Below are 13,912 nucleotides of genomic sequence, written 5' to 3' on the forward strand. Positions count from 1 at the left end.
CAATTTAAAAGTTTCCTCGCCTTGTTATGCTTGTAAGTTTTATTAAAAATCTACAAATTGAATCTGGTGAAGTGTTAATAACGTTGCTTTACAGAATCTAATAACAATGTCAAAAACGAGTATAAATTATTTAAATATAGGCTTCACAAGATACAACAGAAGTTAACAGAGTTAAATCACTTATAATGTTATTTCGAAATTGTTGTTTTTGCCTATTTGTAGTGTTATGAAAATAAACCAAGATACATTTTTTATATACAGCTAATTTTACGTATAATTGTATTTTTCACTCTAAGATGAATGATTCTGTTTTAACACTCAGCAAATAACATAAACGTGCATTAACGAAGTTTAGATACATAAAAGGCAGACTAGACCATCGGTGAAACCTGTTCATTATCTTCAGACTCACCAATAAAACCGGATAGCGAGAGTAACGACCGACGAACGAAGGCAGTAAAACTGTTTTACCTTCACTTCAGCTTTAAAGAAAGCACAGAAACATCTTAGCCTACGAACGAGCAGTTCTTGTAAGTTATTCGAGTTTTAGCAAATTTGAATAAGAGCTGGAAAAGGACAAGGAAAAAAACAAGATTTAAGGCGGAGCAAGATTGTCATAACATTCCTACTAATCTTATAGTCTCCTACACATATGTGGTAAGGTGTATTTTCAGGTAGAAGAAAAATAACTCCCAACTTTCAAGTCCAACCTAGTCCAAGGTAAGGACGTGTTTAAAGTTACAGAACATACCATTGTTTTATGTATTATTTTAAGTGTTCTCTCTGTACGTTTTAAGTAGTTCAAATTATAGTGTTGGTTAAATGAACCAAAAATATACGTTACAGATTAAACAATATAAATAAGTTGAGAAGATTTGTCATAAATAAGTGATCAGCATTTATGTTTAAATATGAATAGTGTTTAATGCTGTGAATGTAACTTTTTAGTGTAATAGTTTCATCGTGCCTATTATAAAAATAAATCTTACTTACTGTAAAAGCTGTAACTCGTAATAAAACGTATTTATAGCGTAGTTTAACAATATATTATATATTTAATAGTTGTTTTGTTATGAGAGATCAAAGAGTATTTACTGTTATAAATATAACAATATCTATACTGAAATTAAATTTGAAATTGTACGTATGTTTACAAGCTTAACAATATTGACATTATAAATGAAATTGCGTTTATGACATAAATTTAATATTCTTTAAAATAAAAATTAAAACAGAATAATAGCAGAGCCTCGTTAGCAGATGTAACCATTGATACAACCGTAAAAACAAAAAGTTGGAATGTGAATATCTATCTCACTTAGAAAGAAATAAAGATCGTTTTATAACGTAAAAAGTGTTAGTCCTATAAAATAAATGGCATTTATATTAGCTTATAAACAGTGTTAATCCTTTAAATTAAATAATCGATGATATTAACAACGTTTTGTGAGAATTTTGTTTAGAAATAAACGTTGGACAAAATAACGTTTTCACGATAATAACAGATATGTCTTCAGTGCATGACATATTTTAATAAATGTGATACTGGTCATTTTAGTGTCTAGAAAATGACAAAGTAAATAGTTTTAATGAAAACACTTGGAGACTTGAAGGTTGAATTTACTGTTTATTCGTTTTCAGTTTCTCTTAAACTTTTTCTTATTATTTTTCATTGCTACTTATTGTTGGTCTTAGTAATGCACAATGAACAGTTTTTTTGTTTGTTTTTTTAACGAAAGAATGTTGCTTAGAAGTGTGATTACCCAAACACGTATCTCACCTCCAGAACGAGTCTCTCCAATGAGGTCGTTATTAATTCAATGGCATCTGCTTCTATTCTACTGGCTACAAAGCAACCAATTTCGGGACATCAGTAAGTTTAAACAGTGTTCATACTGTTTTGCTGTTAGATAATACCCGTTTTTTTTAACCTTCTTCATAGTTTCCTAATAATGAATAACTTTACTAGCTTACAATTTATCACAGTAATGTTTAGCAAAAACATTTCATTGCATTCTATTTTAAAAATAAATTTAAGTATTATGTTTATTTGTTTCTAATTTTTTAAAGGAAACCATGCTATTTAACTGAAACAATTATTTTATATTAAAATAACAACCAAAATTCAGTGATGAAATATCATTAAATATCCGATTTCAGGTCATATAAATAAAAAAACAAAAAACTAGTTTATATCAATAAATTGATCCTCATGATAGAAATAAATGAATGCTATTGGTCAGTTCTTTGACACCTCTTTATAGAAAGAATCTATATTCTACTGCTTTCATATTGTTTTTTACACTTAACAATGCTGAGGTAACTGAGTGGGACGTTGTTTATCTTTGTTTTCGTTCTTTTTAGAATTATAGCTCGAACTTGTAGCGTTCTACAACTTTCTATAACCGTTTTATATACGAACTACTTCATTCTAAATTTTACACCTGAACAATATCAGTAACTCATCATTTTGCAAAAATTTAAGTTTTATAATGCTGCGAACACTAAAAAGTTTTATCATTTCTCTCTGAGCTACGAATGTAAAGCGTTGTCTTCAATTTTATCGCAAAAGTTTGTTTTGGAATTTCGCACAAAGCTACTCGAGGGCTATCTGTGCTAGCCGTCCCTAATTTTGCAGTGTAAGACTAGAGGGAAGGCAGCTAGTCATCACCACCCACCGCCAACTCTTGGGCTACTCTTTTACCAACGAATAGTGGGATTGACCATCACATTATACGCCCCCACGGCTGGAAGGGCGAGCATGTTTTGCGCGACGCGGGCACGAACCCGCAACCCTCGGACTACGAGTCGCACACCTTACGCGCTTGGCCATGCCGGGCCTATCGCAAAAGAGATTGATTATTTTAAGTTATTTGCTATGAAGGACATAAACTGCCAATTAGCGATCCAAACTGGTTTATTACCCAATATTCTTGCCACCTGAAATATGTTTCTTAATTACTAGGTGAGTTTACTTTATTGTACAGAAACCATGTATGAGGAAATGCGAATAAAACTCCTGCGAAAAATAAAGTTTTAAAGCGTATGACAGTTGCTGCCACTAGATGGCTGTGCTAGCTTACATTATCGTTTCTACACTTTTATACATTTATTTCTTTCAAACAGAGTCCCGATTTCGATGATCCAATACGAAACACAAGAACAAAATCGTTATGCTGTTCGCGACCATGTTTCATTTTTTATGACTAAAATATTATCATATTTAAAGCGGTTAAATTAACTTCTTAAATAATAACCTTTTCTAACTGTTAAAATGATTAAGTAGAAAATATGAGCTTTCATATCGAGTTAAAATATTATCTTAAGAACATATCTTAAAATTAATAAAAAGTAGACATAAGATATTTCTTAAAAAGTAATTATATTTAAATCATCTATGTGATATATTGACAAGAGTGTTTCATAAAATTCATAACTTGTCTTTTATTATTATCTCTAGGTGTTTAAACACCTTGGCTTTTTTGCCAGTTCAGTACTGCCTCATCAATAACATTTTAGAAGTCAATTTATGTTTGTCTCCTCCTCGATATTTCAAAAAAGTATTTTTAAAATCCCGGTCAACGTGAAACCTACCCTTGAGGCTGCCATGCGCACTGTTTAAAAAAAAAAAGTACCAAAACTAACCAGGAAATGTTCACAATATGTACGAAATGCTACAAAAAAGCGAGAGAAACTTTCAGAATTTAAAAATCCTTTCTGGTCATGAAAGAAATTAACGACAACAATTACCTACCTCTCGACTTCTCAGAAGATCAAAGAAAAGGTTTGAAGTGCTTTGATGTTAGCAAATATTAGTTATTTTAGTTCCAGAAATGTTATTAATAGATTTCAATGGGTAATTAATAAGAATAAACATGTTTCTTGTTTTTTCTGGCATGTATTCGATCTAATTGTTCAAATCTTGTAATGAAACACTATCTACGTCATACATTCCACTCCATTTGGATTTTGAAGCAATCCATTCAACATTTCTGGACCAGGTGGATACACTAACTTTAGAACTCTATTACAAGACAACATACTTGTAAAGCTCTCAGTCGTGTTTTCTCAGACTCAACTAGTCTTTCTATTTTGATACCATTCTTTTGAAAATAATTGACTGAGACCTGCTTAGTGTTTAAGATCGCATAAATTTTCTTCAACTTGTCAAAACTGGCCGATTCCATAATTGGAGGATTAGAGTACGATTCATCATCTGAGCTGCCACTGATCAATCGGTGACCCTTTTTCTATTAGCTTCCATAAACGCTGATTTTTTGGTCATTCTTTCCTTTTTACTGGCTTTGGATCTTTTTTACTCCACGCCTACTTTAGGGGATAACACGACTATGTTTTGTTCAACATACTGCTGGAGGATCACGTTGCAAACAAATTTCACAGTTCTTACAGCTGCGTTTCAATTTGTATTCACATATTCACATGGTCATGGCCTTCTTTAAGACGGTAGTCTTAAACGGTTTTTATGATATTTATCCGCGCAAAAAAATATTCTAAAATTATATTTATTTTTAGCGAAAAACTAATTTTGTGTAGGTTTCTGACTGACTGGGATCTTAAAAATTGTGTTTAAGAAAGAAGTGCTGATTGCATGGTACCTCCGGAATTATATAATAAAAACAATAATTTATAGCCTTTCGTCAGTGTTAGCAATACACAATTTGAAACATCCTTCTATTCCACTATTTATGTATTTGTATTTTATACAGGTGCCACATCTGAAGGAAATCAACAATCCAAATACTACGTGGTAAATGAAACGGGTGAGCTTTAAAAACATCGTTGTTAGTGAAAGTTGTGTTTTAACTCTTTAGTGATTCAATGAAAGTGATAAGGTATTAATACATTATTTTGTTAGTAAAACCCTTGAATCCGTAAATCGTTTAGTCCTTATTTGGACTTGTAAGTTTTTTAAGATAGATTTTTATACAAAGATTTTTCAAACATAAAGATAATAAATAGTCCTTTAAATCTACAAAAATGTGGTGTCAGATAATATGATGGAATGAATTACGTTTTGATATTTCAGCTTGTATTGTGGATGATTTAGTCTATCAAAAAGGAGATACAATACCCACAGGGCGAGAATGCGAGTCGTGCAAGTGTATGCCGCCAGGGTTCGCATGTAAGTGGGAACGCTGCCAACATAAACTTGGTTGCAGAGCAATCCGACAAGAGAATGATTGTTGTCCAAAGTATCACTGTGGTAAGTAGAAGGAACCTTCAACCACAAAATATGTTTCACTCACTGTAAGTAATGCACAGCATTTTGAACATTAAACATACACAAAACTACAATAGATAACACAAACTATTACAAGTACGGTACAAAAATTAAAAACTGTGGTCTGTAGCCTATAACACGATAAACACCAAACATGCAGTAAACTATGGTAAATAACGCGCAATACTTTAAACACAGTATAAGTTATAAATTGTGATCGATAACGATAACAAGTTAAATATAAAACATTAGTTAATCTGCTGGACTAACGAAAGTGGTCAAACTAATACTAAAATGGCATTAAACATTTCATAGAGACATTGTCCACAACTCTTTCGTCTACTCTTACAGTGATGTATGGTAATATGTTCTTCGTGTTGAAAGTGAGAGTTACGTCATTAAATCCTATGATTTTTGCGAACTTTAATTTTTAAAAGTTCAAAATATAAAACTCCAAAAACTGCAACTTTATTCACTCTCCTCTCCAGGTTTTAATCCTGATAATCAGATATTTAATCTGAATAATCTTCATTTTCACGATATTCGTAAGCAAGCTCTAATCAAAGGCTTTAGTTTTAACATTCTAGCTATCAAACTAAACTATGCTCAAAACCTTTGGAACCAACGCTGAACTATACGCTCAGTAATAGATCCATGGCCAAATGCGTGGTTCATGTTCCGTGTAGTTTCAGTAGCTTTTTGTCCGAGTTTGAAGTTGTAGAGGAAAATTAGACGAAACTTTTTCTTGTTCATACTGCACTGAGAGTTGCCAAACTTATTCTGAGTAGAGTTGAAACAACAGACAATTAAGACACCTTCTAGGCGACAAACGTTGGATTAAACCAATCAACCGACGATAATTTATTCAATATTTAGCTTCTAAATGCCACCTTGAGAATTTCGACATTTGTTTCTGGACAGCTTAATAGATTCCATCATCCTAAGTCTTTATTAAATGATGCTTAACTAAGTTTTTGTAACCACGAGCTAAACCTGCATTGCAACATTACATTGAAAAACTATATATTTCTGCAATTGCGTATCTTATCACCACTTGACAGTTAACTCGATGAATTGTTTTCGGTCGCTGTATATCTTTTATGTAAAGCTGCATCCATATCTTTATATATATTACTAAATACCCGTTCAGCCTCACTCAAGTTATTTTAATATCTTTTAATATTCTGTATACAAACATTTTGTTTAAGCGAATGACTAAACACTTTTATGTTGCTCAGTAAGTTAATCTCGTCACTTGGTGTAGGGACGTTGTGTACTGTCAACTGGATTAGCAGTGAAACGTGTTTTTTAGGTGACAAATTGAGGCTGATATTCTAGAACTACTAATGACATTCCCACGAGTTTCTAAATGTAACTGTTTTGAAATGTTTATCATAGAAATTGCTTCTATGCCCATGACTTCGTTGGTTACAGGGTATCTTAACACATACGAGTTTTTCAACTAAATGTGGAACAAAAAATACCATCAATATTTCGTTTTAGTAATCATTCCTGGTGTAACTTACACATAAAAGGGTGGTTTCACCCATTTCTTCTTTGGAGCAGTTTTTTACATTAAGTGTTGTTGTTTTTGAATTAAGCATAAAGCTACACAATGGACTATCTGTGATCTGCCTCTACGGGTATTGAAACCCGGTTTTTAGCGTTGTAAGTCCGCAGACATACTGCTGAGCCGCTGGAGGGTACATTAAGTGTTGTAACTCGCGAAAACATGAATTCTTGATATGATAAAATACCAGTAGTTAACGGTACAAAAATAATTCTGTAATATGCGAGTTAAATAGATATTCGTCTGTCTTGTTTTTTTTTAATATAAGAAAATTTAAATTTACATTATATATTCACTGACGTATTAACTGGATAATAAACAAATATATTAATTAAAGCTATGGACCTGATGAAAGGTTCTGTTTCACCTTTTCAGGTTGTGAACACAACGGTTTGTTTTACAACGATGGAGATCGTATTGCTATCGACAAAAGTCCATGCTACAGATGTTACTGTAATGGTAGTTCTATTCACTGTTCGCTGATTAATTGTAACTTCCGTTTTGATTGTGAACCAAAGTATGTCGATGCCGAGTGCTGTCCTCGATACGATCACTGCTCCTCTGTTTGTAAGTATCCAACTGTGATCTCTGTTTGTAAGTATCCAACTGTGATCTCAGTTTGAAAGTATCCAACTGCTCCTCTGTTTGTAAGTATCCAACTGTGATCTCTGTTTGTAAGTATCCAACTGTGATCTCAGTTTGAAAGTATCCAACTGCTCCTCTGTTTGTAAGTATCCAACTGTGATCTCTGTTTGTAAGTATCCAACTGTGATCTCAGTTTGAAAGTATCCAACTGCTCCTCTGTTTGTAAGTATCCAACTGTGATCTCTGTTTGTAAGTATCCAACTGTGATCTCAGTTTGAAAGTATCCAACTGCTCCTCAGTTTGTAAGTATCCAACTGCTCCTCTGTTTGTAAGTATCCAACTGTGATCTCAGTTTGAAAGTATCCAACTGCTCCTCAGTTTGTAAGTATCCAACTGCTCCTCTGTTTGTAAGTATCCAACTGTGATCTCAGTTTGAAAGTATCCAACTGCTCCTCTGTTTGTAAGTATCCAACTGTGATCTCAGTTTGAAAGTATCCAACTGCTCCTCTGTTTGTAAGTATCCAACTGTGATCTCAGTTTGAAAGCCTGAAATCGTGTCGTAAGTTTGATATGTACAACTATTTCATGTATCCAGGACTAATGATCAACAAATTTATTACTAAATCAGAAGAAGAAGAACGGTTTGAACATTAAATAGCTATGATCGTATAATTGCTAACGTAGAAAATAAACATAGACATTTGATTTATGAAACTTTTGCTTTTAAAGTTTGGCTATGTGAAAGCAACAGAATAGCGCTACTTAGAGATTGGCCCAGCATGGTCAGGTGGTTAGGACACTCGACTCGTAATCTGAGGGTCGCGGGCTCTCGAATCCCCATCACACCAAACATGCTCGCGCTTTCAGCCATGAGGTCGTTATAATACATTCAATCCCATTATTCGTTGGTAAAAGAGTAGCCCAAGAGTTAGCGGGAGGTGGTGATGAGTAGTTGCCTTCCCTCTAGTTTTACACTGCTAAATTAGGAACGGCTAGCACAGATGGCACTCGAGTAGCTTTGTGCGAAATTCAAAACAAAAACAAAAAACTTAGAAGATTGTTCGTTTTCCAATTTCACGCATAGTTACACGAGGGCTGAGTTAGCCGTCCTTAACTTAGCAGTGAATAACTGGAGAGAAGGTAGCTTGTAATCACTTTTGGTGGATAAGAATCCGAATCTGCGATTCTCAGATTATGAGTCAAGTATTCTAGCCACTTGTCAATGGCTACTCAGAGAAGATAATCCAGATTTATTCATTAACGGGTTATGTGCAATGAAAGTAAACGTGAAAGATATAATCATCAAGGTTTTGTAAAAAATATATATATATATATATTAGAGAAAATTAATAGTGATAGAGTTAAGTAAACAAAATCAAAAGGATGGACTGCGTTAATAACATCAAATCCAAACCTCTGGCTAATTATATTAGTTTGTTATAGCCAAGAATAAGTCAAAACAAAAATAAAAAGGCTGCACTAATTGAAAGAATCCCAGGGTGAGGATATTATATGATGAAATCAAATGTTTGAACATTATTTATTTGTTCGCAATATTTTAGCTATTTTAAAATGAGTTGACTATTTCTTATTATCCAAAAATGGGTTATATAATCAACCAATTTTAAAATATTAAAAAATTTTGAAAAAATAAATAATATTCAACAATTTGATTTCACCACACTGTACACCACAATTCCATTAAAATATTTAATCTTTGTTTTAAATTCATTAATAGAACAGTTCTGTTATCCCTTTATAGAACTAGAAGAAAGAAAACTTAGTTCCAAAAACATAAAAGATATATTAAATTTCTCTATTTACAATAGTTATACATTTTTCAGTAAACAGGTTTTTAAACAAGTAATAAGAGTTCCAATGGGAGCTAACTATTGTACTTGTATAATAAATCTATATCTTTACTATTATGAGAATATATTTACTGAATACTACACAGATCCAGATATTTTTACTTTAACTTATAGATACATAGATGATTTAATTAGTATAAATAATCCTGAAATAAATAATGTTAGTTTTAATTAATAAGGATATTGATGTAAATATTTTTGATAAAAACAAATATTTTGCTTTTCCAATTTATGGTTTACCCTCTTTTAATAGTAATGTATCACACTCTTCTGTTATAAACATTATAACTTCGCAATTATTCAGATATTATAAAGTTTGTGATTAATTACAATATTTATTAGTACTGTTGAAATACTGATACAAAAATTAATAGTTAAAGGATTTAATAAAGAAATTTTAAATAAAATTATTAAATTATTCTGTAACAAATATAAAAATGTATTAAATAAATATAAAGAAATAAAAAAGAAATTTTACTAAAACTTTCTAGTAACTATTTTTAGATATGATTAAAATAATTTAACAACTTGGCACTACTTTATGCGGATGTACACCTTACTGCACATAAAGACTTGTTTAGAGCATGATAGTTACAATAGACTTAGTGGGTGATGGTTGAGAGTTATATTAGTTAATTTAGATAACTGGCTAAGACCATTCATATTAGTGTAATTCGTTTACTGGGCTACCAATTAGTACCTTTCTACCATAATGGGGCTGGAATGCTAACTCAAGAGGTAAGTTTATTTAACTTATTTACCGGAAATGGTATTTCTTTATTTTTCTTTTTCAATTATTTTTTCTTCTTCTTCACTTTGAATGGCAGTCAACTCCCACAACTGTCTGTAGAAAGTGAAGGGTGATATAGATGTGGGGCGTTGTGGACTTGAGCACCCACATCTCGCTCTTCTAATTACTATACTATTATTTCTATTGCCGTTTCTTTACTTTATTTTGTCTTTATGTAAGACTTGTAAATGGAGGTTAAAACTGATAGACTATGTATCCCCATCGCAATGTGGGTCCTACTTCCGGAGTCACCTCCAAAACCTAGAATACATTTTACGTCCCATATTATATCTTGTAGTCTTGGATCATTTCAACTAGTGCAGTTTTTATTTTTTAATATATTTTTGTATCAGCTTGTTATAACAAACTAATATATATACATGTATACTTTTGTTTGCTTGTTTTTAATTGAGTACGTTGAATTACTGTTACCATGCACCACTTATAAAGTTTTTATAATACTGCTTTTTCGACTGGCGGACAAAAATATTAGTTAAGATAAATGTGCAATTGTAATTCATGTATTTGTGTTTATTTCTTTAACAAATATATGTCTTACAAGCTTGTAAATTCCTAAAGATTCTTACAAAATTTTAATTTTGTTATACTTATTTTCATTTAAGTACCAACTGCTCTGGCTATGGAACAAGATGTTTATCCCCCATCTCACGACTTAAATCCACTTGAAAAAGATTCCATATTGCCAGTAGTTGATGAGAATAAAGACAAGCATTTGTCAACTGCATCTGATGAACCCGTAAGACCTGAAGACCAAGAAGAGACTAATTTATCTGATCATACTGATGAAATTCATATTATGAACCCTAAAAATGAAGAGGGATATAAAGTAATACAGTATGAAGAGGAGAAGAAACCTCATGCAGTTGTGGAAATCTCCAACGTGAGTATGATGAATAGAACTACTGAGTCAGTTCCATTCGTACAACATGAAAATAAAGAAGACGATTTCAAAGATGGCAGGCTGGACTTTAACAGTTTTAATGATACACATAATGCTAGTGTGATTGGAGACAACCGTAATAACCACAATCAAGCTATTCCCCAAGTGTACCACAAAAACAACTATTCTTTTTTGTTAACCCAAACGATTCGATCTCAAGATACAGGTGATACAGATTTTACTAAGGTCTCAGTTTCAGGGGTGAACGGTTTGAAAGGTGATTCTTTTGGAGAGGGACCAGAAGATGAGGCACAAATAATCTTTCCTGATAACTCTAATGATTCTTCGGCAAACTTTGTGGATAAAAGTACTAATTTCAGACCGCTTTACAATTCTACTGTGGTGTCAGTAGAAGTATTAGTAACGTCTCAGCCACAAACTCTCGAAGATATAATTATCCAGCATAAGAAAGATACACTGGAAGAAAATAAAGAGTTAGAAGAATCAACCAAACTGCCAGGTCATCAGTATGTCAACGTCTACCCTCTAAGTTCTCAGGAAGATGACGCTACAGTAAAGCCTGGAGCATCAGGGGTAGGTCATCATGAAATATTTGATGATGAAATATTGAAATATATATATCGGGAAGAAAGTAATTTGAATGTAGAAGATGGTGCACAAAACATTAATGGGGCAGAACAAAGTGGCCTAACCTCTTCTTCTTTGGAGTCTAGAATTACCATATCCAGTCAGAGTAGTCAGATTAGTTCAACACATACACTAGAACCTACAATATCGGAAATTAAGGAGAAGCTGCTAAACTTTAATCAAGATAATAATGAAAATGACAACAGTGATGAAGATTATCCTTTAGATCTGAACGAATATGTAACAAGTGATGTTATAAAAGTTAATATTTTACAGAATCAAACAAGTGATGATGAAAATAATGAGTTATGGGAAACAGTCACATTTGAATCTGAGCAAGAAAATGGTCGAAATAAAGAAAGCACGAATCAAGACGAAAACGAAGAGAGCGCATTTAGTGATGATAGTGCATTTTCACCAGGAAATATACGTGGCAAAGACAACCACACTGAAAACAAAACAATAAAACTAAAAACTGAGTTAAAGAGAAAATTAGTGGATGTAGTAATAGGACGACCACGTCTCTCTAGTTCCACATGTTAAAGAAAATACTATGAATGAAACACAAAACATTTGTGATCAAAACACAACTAATGATTGTAAATAAAGGCTAGATAATAACCCGCAGTTACCAGAAAAACATTATCAAAGTGAAACTAAAACGGAGAAACGTGATTTAAATATGAAATCAGGAAATTACCTAATTTTTTCCAACGACATTCGTCAAAATGGAACTAAAACAGAAGAACAAGACGTATTCATCAACTCAAGAAATAACCCACTGTTCACCAAAGAAGTTGATCAAAATCAAACTAAAACATAAGCACAAGATGCAAATATCAACTCAAACAATAACCCAATAATTCCTGAAGAGGTTCGTCAAAATGAAGATACAATAGAAGAAGATGATGTATTTATCAATTCAGAAAACAATCCAATAACTCCTGAAAAATGTGAACTACACGGAACTCAAGCTGAGGAAAAAGATGCAAATATCAACCCAAAGAAAAATAACAATTCTCAGCCTATTACTACACAAGTTGCTAAAATAGATATGTTTACATTATCCTCATCAGTTAACGAAAAGAAGCAAACGTTTTTAGAAAATGTATAACAGTACAGTAGTTTAACTAAGCAAACAACGTTTTTCCGTGAGGAAGGAAATGAAACCAAACACTCAACAGATCGCGAAGAAGAAACAACATGGTCAGAAAATCAAGATATTGTGAATTTTCCCCAAGTATTTCCCGTGTATAAAGACGTAACAAATGACAGTATTGCTTCTGAAACTTCGTACAGTGTGAATCTAGACATTCTATATGAGAAAACAACAGAAATCATGAATGACCACGACGACAGCAGTTCAGCCACGTAATTCAGAGCAGCAAGCCTCACTTTTGCACAAAATTGACAAGGTCGTCTAACATAAACCAATCTATTCCTATCCGATAGAAAGGTAAAAAAATGGAATTGGTCAAGTGATGTTAAAGTTGAAATTATTTTGGTAACAGATACGATGTAGATGTAATAAAAATTTGCGATCATTTACCTACAAAAACACATATCATGAGTTGATAAATTATATTACACTAAAACTATAAACAGTTTAGCTCAAAATGATTCAAACTTGCTATTAATCAAACCCAATTCGTGGCGCACTCAAAGTTTTTAGGCCGTTATTTTGTTTAATCGTAACATCCATTTGATTGGTCTATTCTTCAGTTCCAAATCAACTGTTATTATCGAAATTTCTCTTTGAATGCTCTGTATTCCAACTCTAAGTTAACATTTCCGTAACTAACAGGAATGGCTTTTTCAAAAACAACAGATGGTCAGTGTACATGACATTAGACACTGACTGCAATTAAAAATTATAAAAACTGAGAGTACACATATGTTTGTCAATCACGTTAAGTACTGGCAAAAAACAGAAAATTCATTTTCTTTTCAGGCCCGCCATGGCCTGGTGGGTTAAGGCGTTCGATGCATAATATGAGGGTTGCGGGTTCGAATCCCCATCGCACCAAACATACTCGCCCTTTTAGCCGTGTGCCGTTATAATGTGACAGTAAATCCCACTATTCGTTGGTAAAAGAGTAGCCAAAGAGTTGGCGGTGGGTGGTGATGACTAGCTGTCTTCTATCTAGTCTTAGACTGCCAAATTAGGGACGGCTAGCGCAGATAGCCCTCGTGTAGCTTTGCGCGAAATTAAAAAAGCAAAACACTTTCCTTTAACCTGTTTTTATTCTGATGTAAAACAACTCCTCAATTACAGATCAAACATAGAATATTTGAATATACATAT

At 32.7% G+C, this 13,912-nt stretch overlaps 1 protein-coding gene across 2 annotated transcripts; it reads left to right on the top strand.

Annotated features, from left to right (window-relative positions):
- The first annotated feature begins 424 nt into the window (after positions 1-424).
- LOC143238319 (uncharacterized) lies at positions 425-13,169 on the top strand. 2 transcript variants are annotated; one of them, XM_076478419.1, is made up of 6 exons: positions 425-720; positions 1,740-1,873; positions 4,728-4,781; positions 5,048-5,224; positions 7,188-7,379; positions 10,682-13,169. In XM_076478419.1, the coding sequence occupies exons 2-6, from the start codon at positions 1,741-1,743 to the stop codon at positions 12,148-12,150; spliced, it is 2,025 nt and encodes a 674-aa protein (XP_076334534.1). In that variant the 5' UTR covers positions 425-720; position 1,740; the 3' UTR covers positions 12,151-13,169. The 2 variants fall into 2 exon arrangements, with proteins under 2 accessions (XP_076334534.1, XP_076334536.1); XM_076478421.1 differs by having other exon boundaries at positions 1,787-1,873.
- The last annotated feature ends 743 nt before the right edge of the window (positions 13,170-13,912 follow it).

Source organism: Tachypleus tridentatus, chromosome 13 (genome assembly GCF_004210375.1).
Source record: "Tachypleus tridentatus isolate NWPU-2018 chromosome 13, ASM421037v1, whole genome shotgun sequence".
Lineage (NCBI taxonomy): Eukaryota > Metazoa > Arthropoda > Merostomata > Xiphosura > Limulidae > Tachypleus > Tachypleus tridentatus.